General features: G+C 56.3%; 1 protein-coding gene across 1 annotated transcript; it reads left to right on the top strand.

The window, feature by feature from the left end:
• Positions 1 to 2,908: 2,908 nt before the first annotated feature.
• Positions 2,909 to 9,625, top strand: LOC100445847 (NUT family member 2D-like). Its single transcript, XM_063727232.1, has 7 exons — positions 2,909 to 2,948; positions 3,049 to 3,748; positions 5,704 to 5,832; positions 6,805 to 6,944; positions 7,387 to 7,787; positions 8,269 to 8,385; positions 8,719 to 9,625. Exons 1-7 carry the CDS (start codon positions 2,909 to 2,911, stop codon positions 9,502 to 9,504), a joined length of 2,313 nt encoding a protein of 770 aa, XP_063583302.1. The 3' UTR covers positions 9,505 to 9,625.
• Positions 9,626 to 13,166: the final 3,541 nt, after the last annotated feature.

Genomic DNA, 13,166 nt, shown 5'->3' with positions numbered 1-13,166 from the left:
GGATGTGTTTCAGTGAAGATGAGAAACAATCAGATAACACTTGTTTCCTCCAGGAAAGAAAATGTGGTGGCCAGGGAAAAGAGATGGGAAGAAGGCTGGTCATTGCCTATTCCACTGTGCACAGTTTGAATTTGGAGCCATGAAAAGTATTGCTTGGTTAAATTAAAATCATTCAAACCATAAAACATAAACATTTAACACCAGCAGAATATGCTGGGAAACAAAATGAAAGGATTTCTGGTCTCGGTGCTGTAGGTCGCATAGCCACTCTTTCCTGGATTGAGGCTTTCCAGTAAAGGGACTGGGACATAAGGCTGGCCTGCTGGTGTGGACAGAGATTCCAGCAACATACATGACCTGGGGGCACAAGGATTGCTTCCTAAACAATGATGAGCACACAGCCACCTAATAGCCTGGATCGGCTGAGACCATCCTGATTTCAAACACCCAGTCCCCTTGCCTTCCTAAGAACCCCTGTGTTTCTCAGACTGAAAACGTGTTTTGAACTTTGTTCATGAAGTGCGGCCCCTGTTGAAATTCAACAAGACTGGGAAAGAGCCAAAGTGGGAAGGAGCATGGGTTGATTGGCACAAAAGTAGGTCTGTTGATAAAGAATGGAAGTAAAGAGGACATCAGGTAGAAGCTTTTGCTGTGAGTCAGAAGGACAATTTAAAAGTTGCCTAAAGAGGTGCACGCCATCTCTGTTGCTGCCGTCCAGTTGGAAGAGAAACTCAGGTTCTTCCTTAACGGCCGAAGCCCTTCACAGAATGTCCCCCACCCCTAACAGCTACCCACTGCCCCTCCCCCTCTGCAGAATGTCTGGGGTCCTATGTTCTAAACCTATTTACATTCAAATTTTACCTGCTCCACTGGACTCAGGAGCAACTGCTGAGCCAGGTCACTCTCTGGGTCTTACCCTTGACTTTTCTCATTGTGGAAACTGCCAGACAGCGGTTGTCAGTGCCCAGCCTGAGGGGATGGCTTCAAATGGAGGTGAGCCTGTAGGGATGGGGGCATTATCTGAGTCTGCCATGCCTCAACTCCTTGGGAAATCAAATTTGACACTGCCCTGGGGACAGTTGATAGGGCTGCTGTTGAGGAGGGAGGGAGGACTGGATGTCCCCAAGGACATCACACCTGGGGATGGCCATGGCACCCTGAGTCTGTGGTTAGGGAGGACAGCTCCTTAGAGGTGGACCAAGATGCCTGGGGGAATACACCGTGTAGGGGAAAGGATGGAGTGGATGGATTGATTCTTTCTAGAAGGAGACAGGTCACGTCATTGTGTGTTTGTAGGGAGTGGTGGGATCGTGTTGTGCTGGTGGCCCTGGCAGGATGACAGGCAAGCCCAAACCCTGTGCCATGTCTTCAGGCACCTGGAAGGTGCCCTTCCATAGTGTTCAGAGAGATTTGGACTGGAGTTTTCTAGATCTTAGGGAGGAGTGGGGAGAAGTGGTCTCAGCCAGAAAACTGTTGGGTGGGTTGGCTGTGACAGAGCATGTAGTGACAGCCTCTGGGTGGGCGAGGCTGGGGGCTACTGTAATTGCCACAGCCCAGAGCCTCTCAGCTCCCTCCCCAGACATGGCTTCTCCATCAGTTCAGGTAGCTGTTGGCTTTGATTTAACAGGGGTGGGGGCAGATGAGGAAGTTCAGGCAACACAGGGCCTGGGTTTCCTGAGTTGTTCTGAATTGTTTGCCCTTTTGTGGAAGCTCAGGTCTTCAGACCCATTTCCTCTTGTCTGCTAGCTCATGGCCTGTCCTCTGCACTTTGTGTTACTGTGGAGATGAAGAATTTGCTCCTATTCCATTTATACCACCTCATGAATGGGGGTCAGGTGTGGATTCTTGCTGGTCCTCAGTGGAAGGGTCTGGAAAGCCTGGTTTCCTTTTCAGTAGAGGAAGGAGAGTAGCACACAAATAGGAAGATGATTCTCTTATTATTATTATTTAAGTTAGGATATGCATCCTGAATGCTGAGGTGCATGTGCTGTATCCCTTATTCCCCTTGACTAGAGACTGCATGAGGTCCTACTGAACAGGGATGAGCTCCAAACAACTTTGCCTCACCTGGCCCGTGGCCCAAGAACCCCTGGTTCTTGGTTGGTCACTATGTTCAGTTATTGGGAGCTCAAAGGAGAAGAAGGACCAGAGATGGGTTCCTTGTCCCACTACCTATTGTAACATGACCAGCAGCTGTGAAAATCCCTAGACATCTCCTCTGATAGCCCTGCTGCTCACCATTTGCTGGCCGTGTTCTAATCGTGTGTGGCTGTTGCTGGCTATGCAGTGACACTATCTTAGGGGACTCCACCACTGTCTCTCAGACCTGCTCCTTGGGAACAGAGCTTCCTGAGTGGCAGCCAGGACCATCTAGTACTGAGGAAAGGGTGGCTTGAATCTGACCCCTATTTAGCACTTGCTGTGGGTGGTGCCAGGACAATCACTTCCATGCTTGGTGTGACGAGTTATGGATTATCTTCAGGGTTCCTAGGTCGCTGGCTTGGGAAAGATTTCCATCCAATGGTTTTCTTTTGTTATGTTTGAGCTGGGAAAGAAAGGGGTTTACAAGAGCTTCAGGAAAAGGAAGATTGAAGAGGAGATGGGGCCATAATATTCGGAAGCTTCTGGCTTCCTGTCGGCCTTCTGAGTGTCGAGCACTGCCCTGGGGTAGGCCCCTCACCTGTTGCTGAGCACGCTGAGGACCACCAAGCCGCTGAGAGACTGATCCCTGACCCATGGCTTGGGAGATGCCTGTGAGGCAGACAGGGTCTGCCAGGGACACCCGAGGGAGATCCTCGGGCAGGGAAGGCTTGGTGGTTTCTTCTTGGGAGACAGGGGTCAGGAAGTCTTGGTGACCAGGGCCAGGCTCTCTAGTGGAGCGACTCTCCGTGGAGGAACAGAGCATTCGATGCACACTCAGGGACATTTGCAAGCTGCAGAGTTTCCCTGTCAGAAGCCCTTAGCTGTTGGGACTCCCGTCTGATTCCCCAGTGACTAGTGTGGACCTGGAGACCCCAGCTCATTCACCTCTTTCCTTTGTCTCCACAGCATACCCAGTGCTGGGATCGGGCATGACCATGAACCCTGGCACCTCCCTGTCTGTGTTCACGGCTCTGCCCTTCACCACACCCGCTCCCGGCCCAGCACACGGGCTGCCCCTTGTGACTGCAGGGGTTCCTCCAGGTGGCCCTCTGGTGCTGTCTGCCTTCCCCAGCACACCTCTGGTGGTAGGACAGGATGGCTGCGGCCCGAGTGGGGCCGGGGCTTCCAACGTCTTTGTCCATATGGGGACAGAGGTGGGGCCTGTGAAAGCCCCTCAGGTGCAGACCTTGGTCCTAACTCAGGCCCCCCTCATCTGGCAGGCTCCAGGCACCCTCTGCGGAGGTGTCGTGTGTCCACCTCCCCTACTCCTGGCAGCTGCTCCTGTGGTGCCTGTTATGGCTCCCCAGGTGGTTGGGGGCACCCAGGCCGGTGAGGGAGGCTGGTCCCAGGGCCTTCCTCTTCCACCACCACCACCACCGGCTGCCCAGTTGCCCCCCATCATGTCCCAAGGGAATGCTGGGCCATGGCCACAAGGGGCTCATGGAGAGGGCAGCCTGGCTTCCTCCCAGGCCAAGGCCCCGCCAGATGACTCCTGTAACCCCAAGAGTGTCTATGAGAACTTCCGACTCTGGCAGCACTACAAGCCCCTGGCCCGGAGGCACCTTCCCCAGAGTCCTGATACCGAAGCGCTTTCGTGCTTCCTCATGTGAGTGTCCTTGGGGCATTGGAGCTGGTCTTGCAGCTCACACGTAATGAGGCTGCTGGATGGATGGGAGGTCACGCTGTTCAGGGGAGCTTGCAGGGTGGTTGTGAGGGTGATGGGTTGCATTATGGGAAGATACATTTTCAACAAGATTAATCTGGCTGTGGCTCAGGACAGACTGTCAGGGGCCTCATCTCAACTGCCCGTCACTGTCCCATGAGTCCAGCCAATCCTTACTTTCAATAATTTTCACAACAATGTTTACAGAAGACCCAGGTCAGAGAGGGTTCCTGGTGTGACGTGAGCTACGGTTTGGGTTTAGGTCTTTGAGTACACACCCCAGTGCCTCCCCTTTAACCCAGTATTGATGGTCAGGAGCACCTCACATGGGGCTGGGGGGAGGAGCTGCAGGGCCCAGCAGGAACCTGGCACGTGCCCGCAGTTCTGCCGAGGTCCAGTTAGCACAGTGGTGGTGGAGCCTGCACAGGGGGATGGTCTTGGGCCCCGCACTGGGGTCGATGCCGGGCAGGTATTTGCATCTTCACCCTCAATCCCTCCTAGAAAAAGAGACAATGATGCTTCATTGAGATGATGGTGAAGAGATGACTTGAGCTCACATATGACATGCATAGCACAGTGCCTGGCACATGCTATGACACATTACATGATAGCAATTATGATTGCTGTCCCCATTACTATCATTATCAGGACTAGGCCATCTAGGAGAGCACTCCCCAAAGCCACGGGCTCCAGTGACAGCTCTGAGTGCACCTCAAGCCCAGCAGCCCAGGGCCATGGACTGTGGTGACTGAGGCAGCAACGTCAGCATCTGGGAGAGTTTGTGGTTTCATTCCCAGTCCCTGCCTCTCTCCACCCTGCGGCGCCTCTGTCACCCTGTGTTTCCCACTGACGAGCAAACGGGAGCTTGAGCGCATCCACCATGCAACACACTGGCCGTTCCCCTAGAGAAGTCCCCTGCCTGGGGTGTAGGTGGAAGGTGGCCCCATCTTCATCCCCCAAAATCTCGCTGTTCCCGCACCCTGGAACTGGTTGCATTCCCCCTTGGAACAGAGTCTGGGTGCACTGGGGACCCTGATTCTTGGAGTGGAGCTGCCCCAGGCTCACAGGCCTTTGCCATGGCTCTTGTGGGAATGTGGGATCTAGACCTGCTGCTTGCAGTGGCGTGGACACCACTCTGCTTTGGTTCTGGATGTGTGCTCCTGCTCCTCATGCTCCAGGGCCCTGAGGCTACATCCCTAGGGGCTGCCTTGCTCCAGAGTCCCCAGGAAGCCAGTTGAATGCTCAGTCCTGGGGCCCTGGAACCTGCACTTTAACCCTCGTCCCCAGGTCATCCTGTGTGCACACTGTCTGAGTCAGCTCAGGCTCTGCCGTAACAAATCCCGTAGACTGGGTGCTTTATCAAGACACATTCATGTCTCCCAGTTCCAGAGGCCAGAAGTCCCAGATCAAGGCGACAGCAGATTGGGTGTCTGGTCAGGGCCCTCCTCCTGGCTGGAGAAAGCTGTCTCTGGCTGTGTCTCCTCGTGGCTGAGAGCAAGAGCCCTGGCGTCTCCTCCTGCCCTTATCAGGGCTTGGATTCCATGACTGGGACCCATGCTCATGACCTGCTCTAACCCAGATTGCCTCCAAATACTGACACACTGGTGCTGAGGGCTTCAGCACAGGAATGTTGGGGACACACATGTTCCACCCATAGTACTGAGTCCACTTCTCAACACTGAGGACTTGAGGGGCAGTCGGAGAGGCCACTTGGTAGCTTGTGTTGATGTTTGATCTTGGGGGTGTGTCCTGGGGCCTGGGGAGCCCACATGGGGGAGAACAGGACAGGGACAGATGGCAGGACAGGTGTGGGGAGGACAGGGTCCAGGTGTTGGGACCAGGTGGGCTTGGGATGAAGGGTGGGCTTATAGGCTGAGACTGACTGCACTGGTTTACAGCCCAGTTCTCCGATCCCTGGCCCGGCGGAAGCCCACCATGACCCTGGAGGAGGGCCTGTGGCGGGCCATGCGGGAATGGCAGCACACGAGCAACTTTGACCGGATGATCTTCTACGAGATAGCAGAAAAGTGAGTCTGGGGTCCTGGGAGCAGGGCCCGCATGGCAGGGTGAGAGTGAATGACAGAGGTCCGGTGGCCATGGTGGCTTCTCAATGTGGAGTGTGAGGAGGGTGTGGACAAACCCAGGACACTCTGGGCCCCTGGCTCCCTCAGGAAGCTGCTCCTGCCACCTAGAGTGCTCTGGGGTCTCTGTCCTGCCCTATGGGGAAGCACCCCCTGCCTGGCCTGGGGCCATCCCTGCCTTGACACTGGAGGTCATGGCAGGAGCAGCCAGCATCACAGCCCAAAGTGGGTCACCTCCAGCTGTGGGGATGGGGAGAAGGGGCGCTAGTGACTATAGACAAGAGTGGGGTACAGGCTCCTCACAGCAGTGCCCAGAAGTCAGTTTTCTCCCATCCCAGCCTGGCCAGGGAGTTGGGTTGGGGAGACCTGTGCCTGGGACACCATGAGACCCACCTCTGGCCTGACTGCCTTTGCTCCTGGGCAGTCCCCTCCATGAAGACAGACAGACAGACAGCAGCCTCAGGGGAAAGAGGCCCTGTCCTCTGGGCTCAGCTTTTGCTTCCTCCTGACCTGGGGTCTCCCAGGCCTCGTGCCTCTGGGTTATCTTTCGGGGACCCACAGTCCTAGCCTCAGGACTCCTGCATCTGGGCATCATCCCTGATGCCTTCTGCCATACACCCCACCCCTGGCCAGCTGAAACCTGGAGGAGGGGTCCCCCGGGACCCTCCTGGACCTCATGGCCTTGACTTGAGTCAGGAAGCCCCATTGATGTCATGGGCTCTGCAGGGGCCGAGTGAGGGAGGGTGAGCCCAGAACTCTGGGAGCAGCTTCCTCCTGGGACTGGGGAATGGGACACAGTGAGGGCCTGGACAGCCCACCCGAGACACTCCCTCCCATCCCTCCCCTCAGTCGCTGCCTGGTACTGGGGGGAGGGGGCCTGGACCCTCTCAGCACAGCCTGGGCCTCCTTCACCGCCAGGTTCCTGGAGTTTGAGGCTGAGGAGGAGATGCAGATTCAGAAATCGCAATGGATGAAGGGGCCCCAGTGCCTGCCTCCTCCAGCCACACCGAGGCTTGAACCTCGAGGACCCCCGGCCCCTGAGGTGGTCAAGCAGCCAGGTATGGCTTCCCACATTCCCACAGGAGCCACGGCAAAGACCAAAGGGGCCGAGGGAGGCCACTGCCCCCACACCCCATGCTTCCCTTCAAGAGGGGGATTTGCTCCCTCCAACAGGACAGCTTCTGGGAGCCTATGTTGGGTATTGACCTGGTCGAGTTTCCTAGCTACTCTCTCCCCTCTCCTGTCCAAAACTCCACGTATGCTCTGCCCAGGAAGCAGGGATGAGTGGGGAGAATACAGGGCGTATTGGTGGCTCCAAACTTCCTCCCAAGCGATGCTGTCTCAGATGTGCCCCTCCTGCCTCCTCCGGGGGCGCTGTGGTTAAGGTGGACCTGACCCAGCTGGGATCCACTTCACATCCCCAAGCCCTGCCCTCCCCTGTGTAGTACAAGCATGAGGAGCGGCCCTCACCACGCCCATACTCCTCCCTCTCTGCCTCAGTGTACCTTCCCAGCAAGGCAGGCCCCAAGGCCCCGACTGCCTGCCTGCCACCACCCAGGCCCCAGAGGCCAGTGACCAAGGCCCGCCTGCCACCACCCCAGCCCCACCGACGAGCAGAGACCAAGGCCCGCCTGCCACCACCCAGGCCCCAGAGGCCAGCAGAGACCAAGGCCCGCCTGCCACCACCCAGGCCCCAGAGGCCAGCAGAGACCAAGGTCCCTGAGGAGATCCCCCCAGAAGTGGTGCAGGAGTACATGGACATCATGGAGGAGCTGCTGGGGCCTTCCCTCCGGGCCCCGGGGGAGCCCGAGAAACAACGGGAAGAGGACTGGACGCCCCCAGACCCGGGCCTCCTGAGCTACATTGACAAGCTGTGTTCCCAGAAAGACTTCGTCACCAAGGTGGGCTGGAGTGCTGGGGTCTGCCGGATTCCAGGGGGTGGCACTCCCAGGTCCTTGGAATTAAGCTCTGTTCCTTCGCTACTCAGCAGTGTGTGTATTTCCATGGATTAGAGTGTCTGTGTATGTGATTGTGTGTGTCTGTGTGTTGCTGTGTGTTTGTGTCTGTGGTTTGTTACTGTGTGTCTTTGTGTGTCTGTGTGGGTGTGAGTGTGGAGTGTGTACCTCACCTGTGTCTGTGTCTTTTCCTGTGTCATATGTGGGTCTGTTTGTGTGTCTGTGTGTGGTTTGTGTGTCTCTGTCTGTGTGTGTGTATGCTACCAGGTCTGTGGTCTGTGTCTGTAGCTGGTGGTCACCACGATATGAGACAGCCCCAGGAGGGTGGGGACGGGGTGCTTGCTGCTTTCTGCATCTCCTCCAGGTGTCCTTGGCTCCAGGTTACTCCCTGCCCAGGAAGCTCATGCCTTCTTCCTTCTGTTTCCAGGTGGAGGCCGTCATTCACCCCCGATTCCTGGAAGAATTGCTTTCCCCAGATCCACAGATGGATTTCTTGGCCCTAAGCCAGGAGCTGGAGCAGGAGGAAGGACTCACCCTTGCCCAGGTACCCCAGGGGCAGGAGGGACCCGGCACACAGGGCCCACCTGATTGTCTAATCCCCCCCGCTGGGGATGCCTGGCTTCTTGGGGAGCCACTCTGGAGTGGGAAGATGCAGGTTCAGAGGGAGTAGGATGGACAGGAGCCAGGGAGGGGAGTCAGCATGCAAGCTGCGGTGAGGCCCAACGGGATGCCCGGCAGAGCCACACCCTCTCTCTTTGACATAAAGCCCAGCTGCCTCAGGCTTCCCTGCCTGCCGCCCAAGTGCCCTGGTCTCCACCACCCTGGGCCCTGCTCACACCTGGGGCAGTGCCAGTAAGTGCCCCCTTTCCTCCCACAGCTAGTGGAGAAGCGCCTCCTAACTTTGAAGGAGAAACAGCATACGAGGGCAGCCCCTAGTATTGGCACGGCCCAGTTGGACTCAAGTTCTTCTAAGTTTGCAGCTGGCCAAGGAGCAGAGAGAGACATCCCTGAGCCCCAACAAGGGGTTGGCATGGAAACCTGCCCACCGCAGACAGCTACCCGGGACCCTCAGGGACGAGGCAGAGCACACACTGGCATGGCCAGGTCCAAAGACTCTGTTGTGCTTTTGGGATGTCAGGATTCCCCTGGGCTGAGGGCTGCCCGGCCAACCTCTCCTCCCCAGGACCACAGACCCACCAGCCCTGGCCTGGGGACCAAGGATGCCTTGGATCTCCCTGGAGGGTCTCCTGTCAGGGAGTCACATGGGCTGGCTCAGGGGTCAAGTGAGGAGGAGGAGCTCCCCAGCCTGGCCTTCCTCTTGGGTTCCCAGCACAAGCTTCTGCCCTGGTGGTTACCCCAGAGCCCTGTCCCTGCCTCGGGCCTTCTCAGCCCAGAAAAGTGGGGACCCCAGGGAACTTATCAGTCCCCATCTGCTCAGAGAAGAGGCCTCAGCCTAGCACCCTCTCCTGCCATGAAGTCCAAGAAGCGACCTCTCTTTGGAAGCCCGTCCCCTGCTGAAAAGACACCCCACCCAGGGCCTGGGCTCAGGGTCTCTGGGGAGCAATCCCTGACTTGGGGGCTGGGTGGCCCCTCACAGTCTCGAAAGAGAAAGGGTGACCCCTTGGTCTCCAGGAAAGAGAAGAAGCAGCATTGTAGCCAGTAGGGGCTTCTGGGCAGGCTCTCTGGGGCCAATCCCCAAGGTTGGGGCTCTGGCATCCGATGCCCCAAAGCAGTCAAAAGCTTCTTCTCCCCCAGTGCTGATCTTGCTGGGCCTTAGCTTTGGAGGGTAGGGGAGGGAGGGGAGGGAGAGGGTGGCTGAACGGGGAGGGCAGGAAGGGAGGGTCTGGGGGGAAGGGGCTGGGGAGTGGGGGTGGGAAGCAGTGCGTTGGGGGCCTCGTGTGTAAATGTGAATAAATGTAGTTGTGTTGGAAAATGCTCTCAGGGCTGCTGCCTCTGTCCTCGGTGCTGTGCTGCTCCGTGGAGGGTGTCTGTGAGGGAGGGCAGAGGAACTGGCAGATGCCAGGCTCTGGGAACCCTCAGGGGCCGGCCCCACTCTTTCCTCCTGGCGTAGGGAGCCCCTTCAGATGCTCCAGGGACTGACAGATGCTGAGGAAGCCCTGATCCCTCCCACCACCCACTCACAAGGCCCTGCCTGCTTTAGGGAGGCTTCTTGGGGCCTCCCATCATTATCAGCATCCCTGGAAAGTCCTGGGATTGGAGAGAGCTGGCTGACTCTTGTTCTGCTTGGTGGGAGCTGAGGAGAAGGCAGCCGCCTGCAACGTGAACATGGGGAAAGGAGGCTGCTCCTGCTTAACCCTCATCAGGAAGAGCACGGGCACTGGGCTGAGAGGAGACATTGAGGTGACTGTCCACACGGGTGTGTTTGGGATACGACGATGGGTGGGGAGCAGGGGAAGTCCTTCTGCCTGTTTCTGGGCAGGAGAGAGTCTTGTCCAACTAGCTGAAGCAGATGCTCCTTGCTGTGGCCACAGGGACTGGCCTCGGGGACCTCAAGGTCCTGCATGGAGCCCCCCACAGCTATGATTCCCTTCCCATATGAGGACTGAACTCATGTGGAATTGATGTAGACACAGATTTACATTGGTATCTAAAACAGTTCCCTCCCAACACACCATCACCAATGGGAACAAGCATGACCAGTCACCAGGCGCAGGGTGGGTGTGTCTGCTGGTTCCAGGGCCAGGAGGAGCTGGGGCCCAGGCTGAGAGGGGCCGAGGGTCAGCTGTCCTTCTGCCAGGCACAGACCCCAAGGGCAGAGCAGGGTCTCCCTGGGATGTGGCATCGGCTGTCTGGGAAGTGCCCTGGGAGTTGGGGGCTAGGTGTTCACCAAAGGGAGACTTCCAGAGTCTATGAGTGAGATGAGGACTGCATCAGGAGAGGAACCGAGGCTGGGGAGGACACTCTGCTCTTCCCCAGGTTGTCCTGTCCTCCCAATCTCTGATGAACTCCTCTCACCCCATGGGCCAACTTCTGCCCCTTTTACCCCTAACCCACCTCTTAGAATCTCAGATCCCAGCATGGACAGGACCCAGCACCCACCCTGGTTCCCTCCTGGCCAACACCTTCTTCTCCACAGTCTGAGTTCTGATTCCTCCCCCAGGGCCCTTATTGGCTCAGGACCCCTGTGACTGCCAGGGCACCTGTCCCAGCACTGCCTGCATGCAGAGCTGTGGTCATGGCGCTGGGAGCTGGCCCAGCAGCAGAGGCTGTTGGGGCAAAGCTGTCCAGTACACGGTGGCCTGGCCCCTCGGCCAAGTGACAAAGGGAGCCATGTTTGGGTCCTCTCTGGCCCCATCTGCCCACAGAACACAGCAGTCAGCCAGACAGATGCCCCTCTGCCCCGTCCCTTCTGCTCGATGTGGGCAGTGTTGGAGGCCTGCCGTCTTCTGTGGCCTTTGGGAAGGAGAGTTTATCTTGGCAGGGCTTCCCCAGCTCAGTGCACATCAGGCCCTCGGGGAAAATGTGGGGAGTGAAGAGTCACTGGTGGGTGATGTGGGCAGCTCCCGTGACTCCTCTACATTCAGGGCCATCCTCAGGAGATAAGGTAGCACTGCCCCTTTGCAGGGTTTAGGAATGTTAAGTGAGCCGTGTTTGAAGGGAACGTCGTCCATACTCTGGCGTGTGTGGGTGCCCAGCCGACTTCCTCACCTAAGGGTGAAAGTGACACCTTGGGGCTCCTGCTGGTTACCCCACTGGCTGTTGTCTATCCCACTGTCCCTGTCCTTGTTTTGGCTGAGCCATTCCTAGGAGGCAGAACTTGTGCTTCCTCCACCTCTGTGTCCCACCTGAGCCCTACAATCTGCCCCTAAATGGGCACAGTGGGGCTGACTGGGGGGCTCTGGTAGACTGAACACACATCCCCCGCCCAGTTTCTGTGCTGAAGCCCTAACCCCCAACGTGATGGTAGTTGGAGATGGGGCCTTTGGGAGTTATTCAGGGTTAGAAGAGACCATGAGGGTGGGGCCCTAATGATGGGATTAGGGCCCTGGTAAGAAGCAGAGACCCCAGAGATCTCTCCCTGACACGAGGACACAGTGAGAAGGCAGCCATCTGCAAGCCAGAAAGAGAGCCCTCACCAGAACCTCGCCCACTGGGATGCTAACCTTGGACTTCCAGCCTCCAGACTGTGACAAATACATTTTTTTTTTAATATGAGCCACCACCCCCAAGTCTATGGCACTTTGTCCTAGCAGCCCCATGTGACTAGGACAAGGTGCATAATCTCAAGAACTTCCTTCATGACCGGAATCTGGAAACCGTGCATCAGAGCCACGGGAAAGAAAGGCTTGGCCCTTTGCAACTGTCAGCACACCTCCACCCCAAGTGCAGTGTATCACGCATGAACCAGGAGAGCCTGGGACGCAGTGAAAAGGAATCTGTAAATACCCATGATGTCGTCACATCCACGCTTGGGGAAGCCATGCAGCTTGTTCACAGCGGGTGCTGCGGGTGTACTGAGGCTCTTGGTCAGCTTGGCCTCCCTGCTCACGCAGCCAGGTCACTCTCTGGGAGCCAGTGCAGCTGGGGTGGCCACCGGCAGGTTTGCCTCCAGAGACCCCTCCCTTCACCACTGGATGACAGATCCCTGAAGAAGCCATGGCCTCGTGGGAAACTCCATCTGACAATGTGAGCAAAGCTGGCCCCCGTTAGTGAACATGCTGTGCTTTCTGACAGCTACCAGGATGGACTTGATCCAGGTGGCTGCCCTTTTGTAGCTCACTTTGATTCTAACTTCAGCGTTGCATGATGCCCTATGAATGGAATATACAATGTGTGTCTTTCACATCTGTCTTCTTTCACTTAGAATAATATTTCCAAGGTCATCTGCATTTTTAATATGTATCATTACATCAAACCTTTTTGTTGCTGAATAATATTCCATTAATGGATATACTAAAATTTATCCATTTATCAGTTAAGAACATTTGGGTTTTTTTCACTTTTTGGCTATTGTGAATAACACTTCTAAGAACATTTGTGTACAAGGTTTCCTGGGGATGTATGTTTCCATTTCTCATGGCTACATACCTAAGAGTGAAATTGATGGGCCATATGGAAACTCTATGTTTAACCATTTCAGAAGGTGCCAGACTGTTTCCAGTGACATGAACCATTTTATATACCCACTAGCTGTGTGAGGGTCCCAGCATCTCTCCATATTCTAGCCAACATTTATCATCAACTCTCTTTTTGATAAAGTCATCCTAGTGGTTCTGAAGTTGCATCTCATCGTAGTTTGCATTTGTGTTTCCCTGATGTTGAACCTCTTTCATGTACCTATGCGCCACTTGTATACCTTCTTTG

Source organism: Pongo abelii, chromosome 8 (genome assembly GCF_028885655.2).
Source record: "Pongo abelii isolate AG06213 chromosome 8, NHGRI_mPonAbe1-v2.0_pri, whole genome shotgun sequence".
Classification (NCBI taxonomy): Eukaryota; Metazoa; Chordata; class Mammalia; order Primates; family Hominidae; genus Pongo; species Pongo abelii.
Note: the sequence above shows the minus strand (reverse complement) of the source record. Positions and strands in the feature narration are given on the sequence as shown.

What these genes read in the sequence shown, in the direction of transcription:
- LOC100445847 (XM_063727232.1), top strand. Translation starts at nt 2,909, where the DNA reads ATGCACACTCAGGGACATTTGCAAGCTGCAGAGTTTCCCT. An exon ending in GCGCTTTCGTGCTTCCTCAT is followed by an intron (nt 3,749 to 5,703) that starts GTGAGTGTCCTT and finishes ACTGGTTTACAG; the next exon opens with CCCAGTTCTCCGATCCCTGG. An exon ending in TGAGGTGGTCAAGCAGCCAG is followed by an intron (nt 6,945 to 7,386) that starts GTATGGCTTCCC and finishes TCTCTGCCTCAG; the next exon opens with TGTACCTTCCCAGCAAGGCA.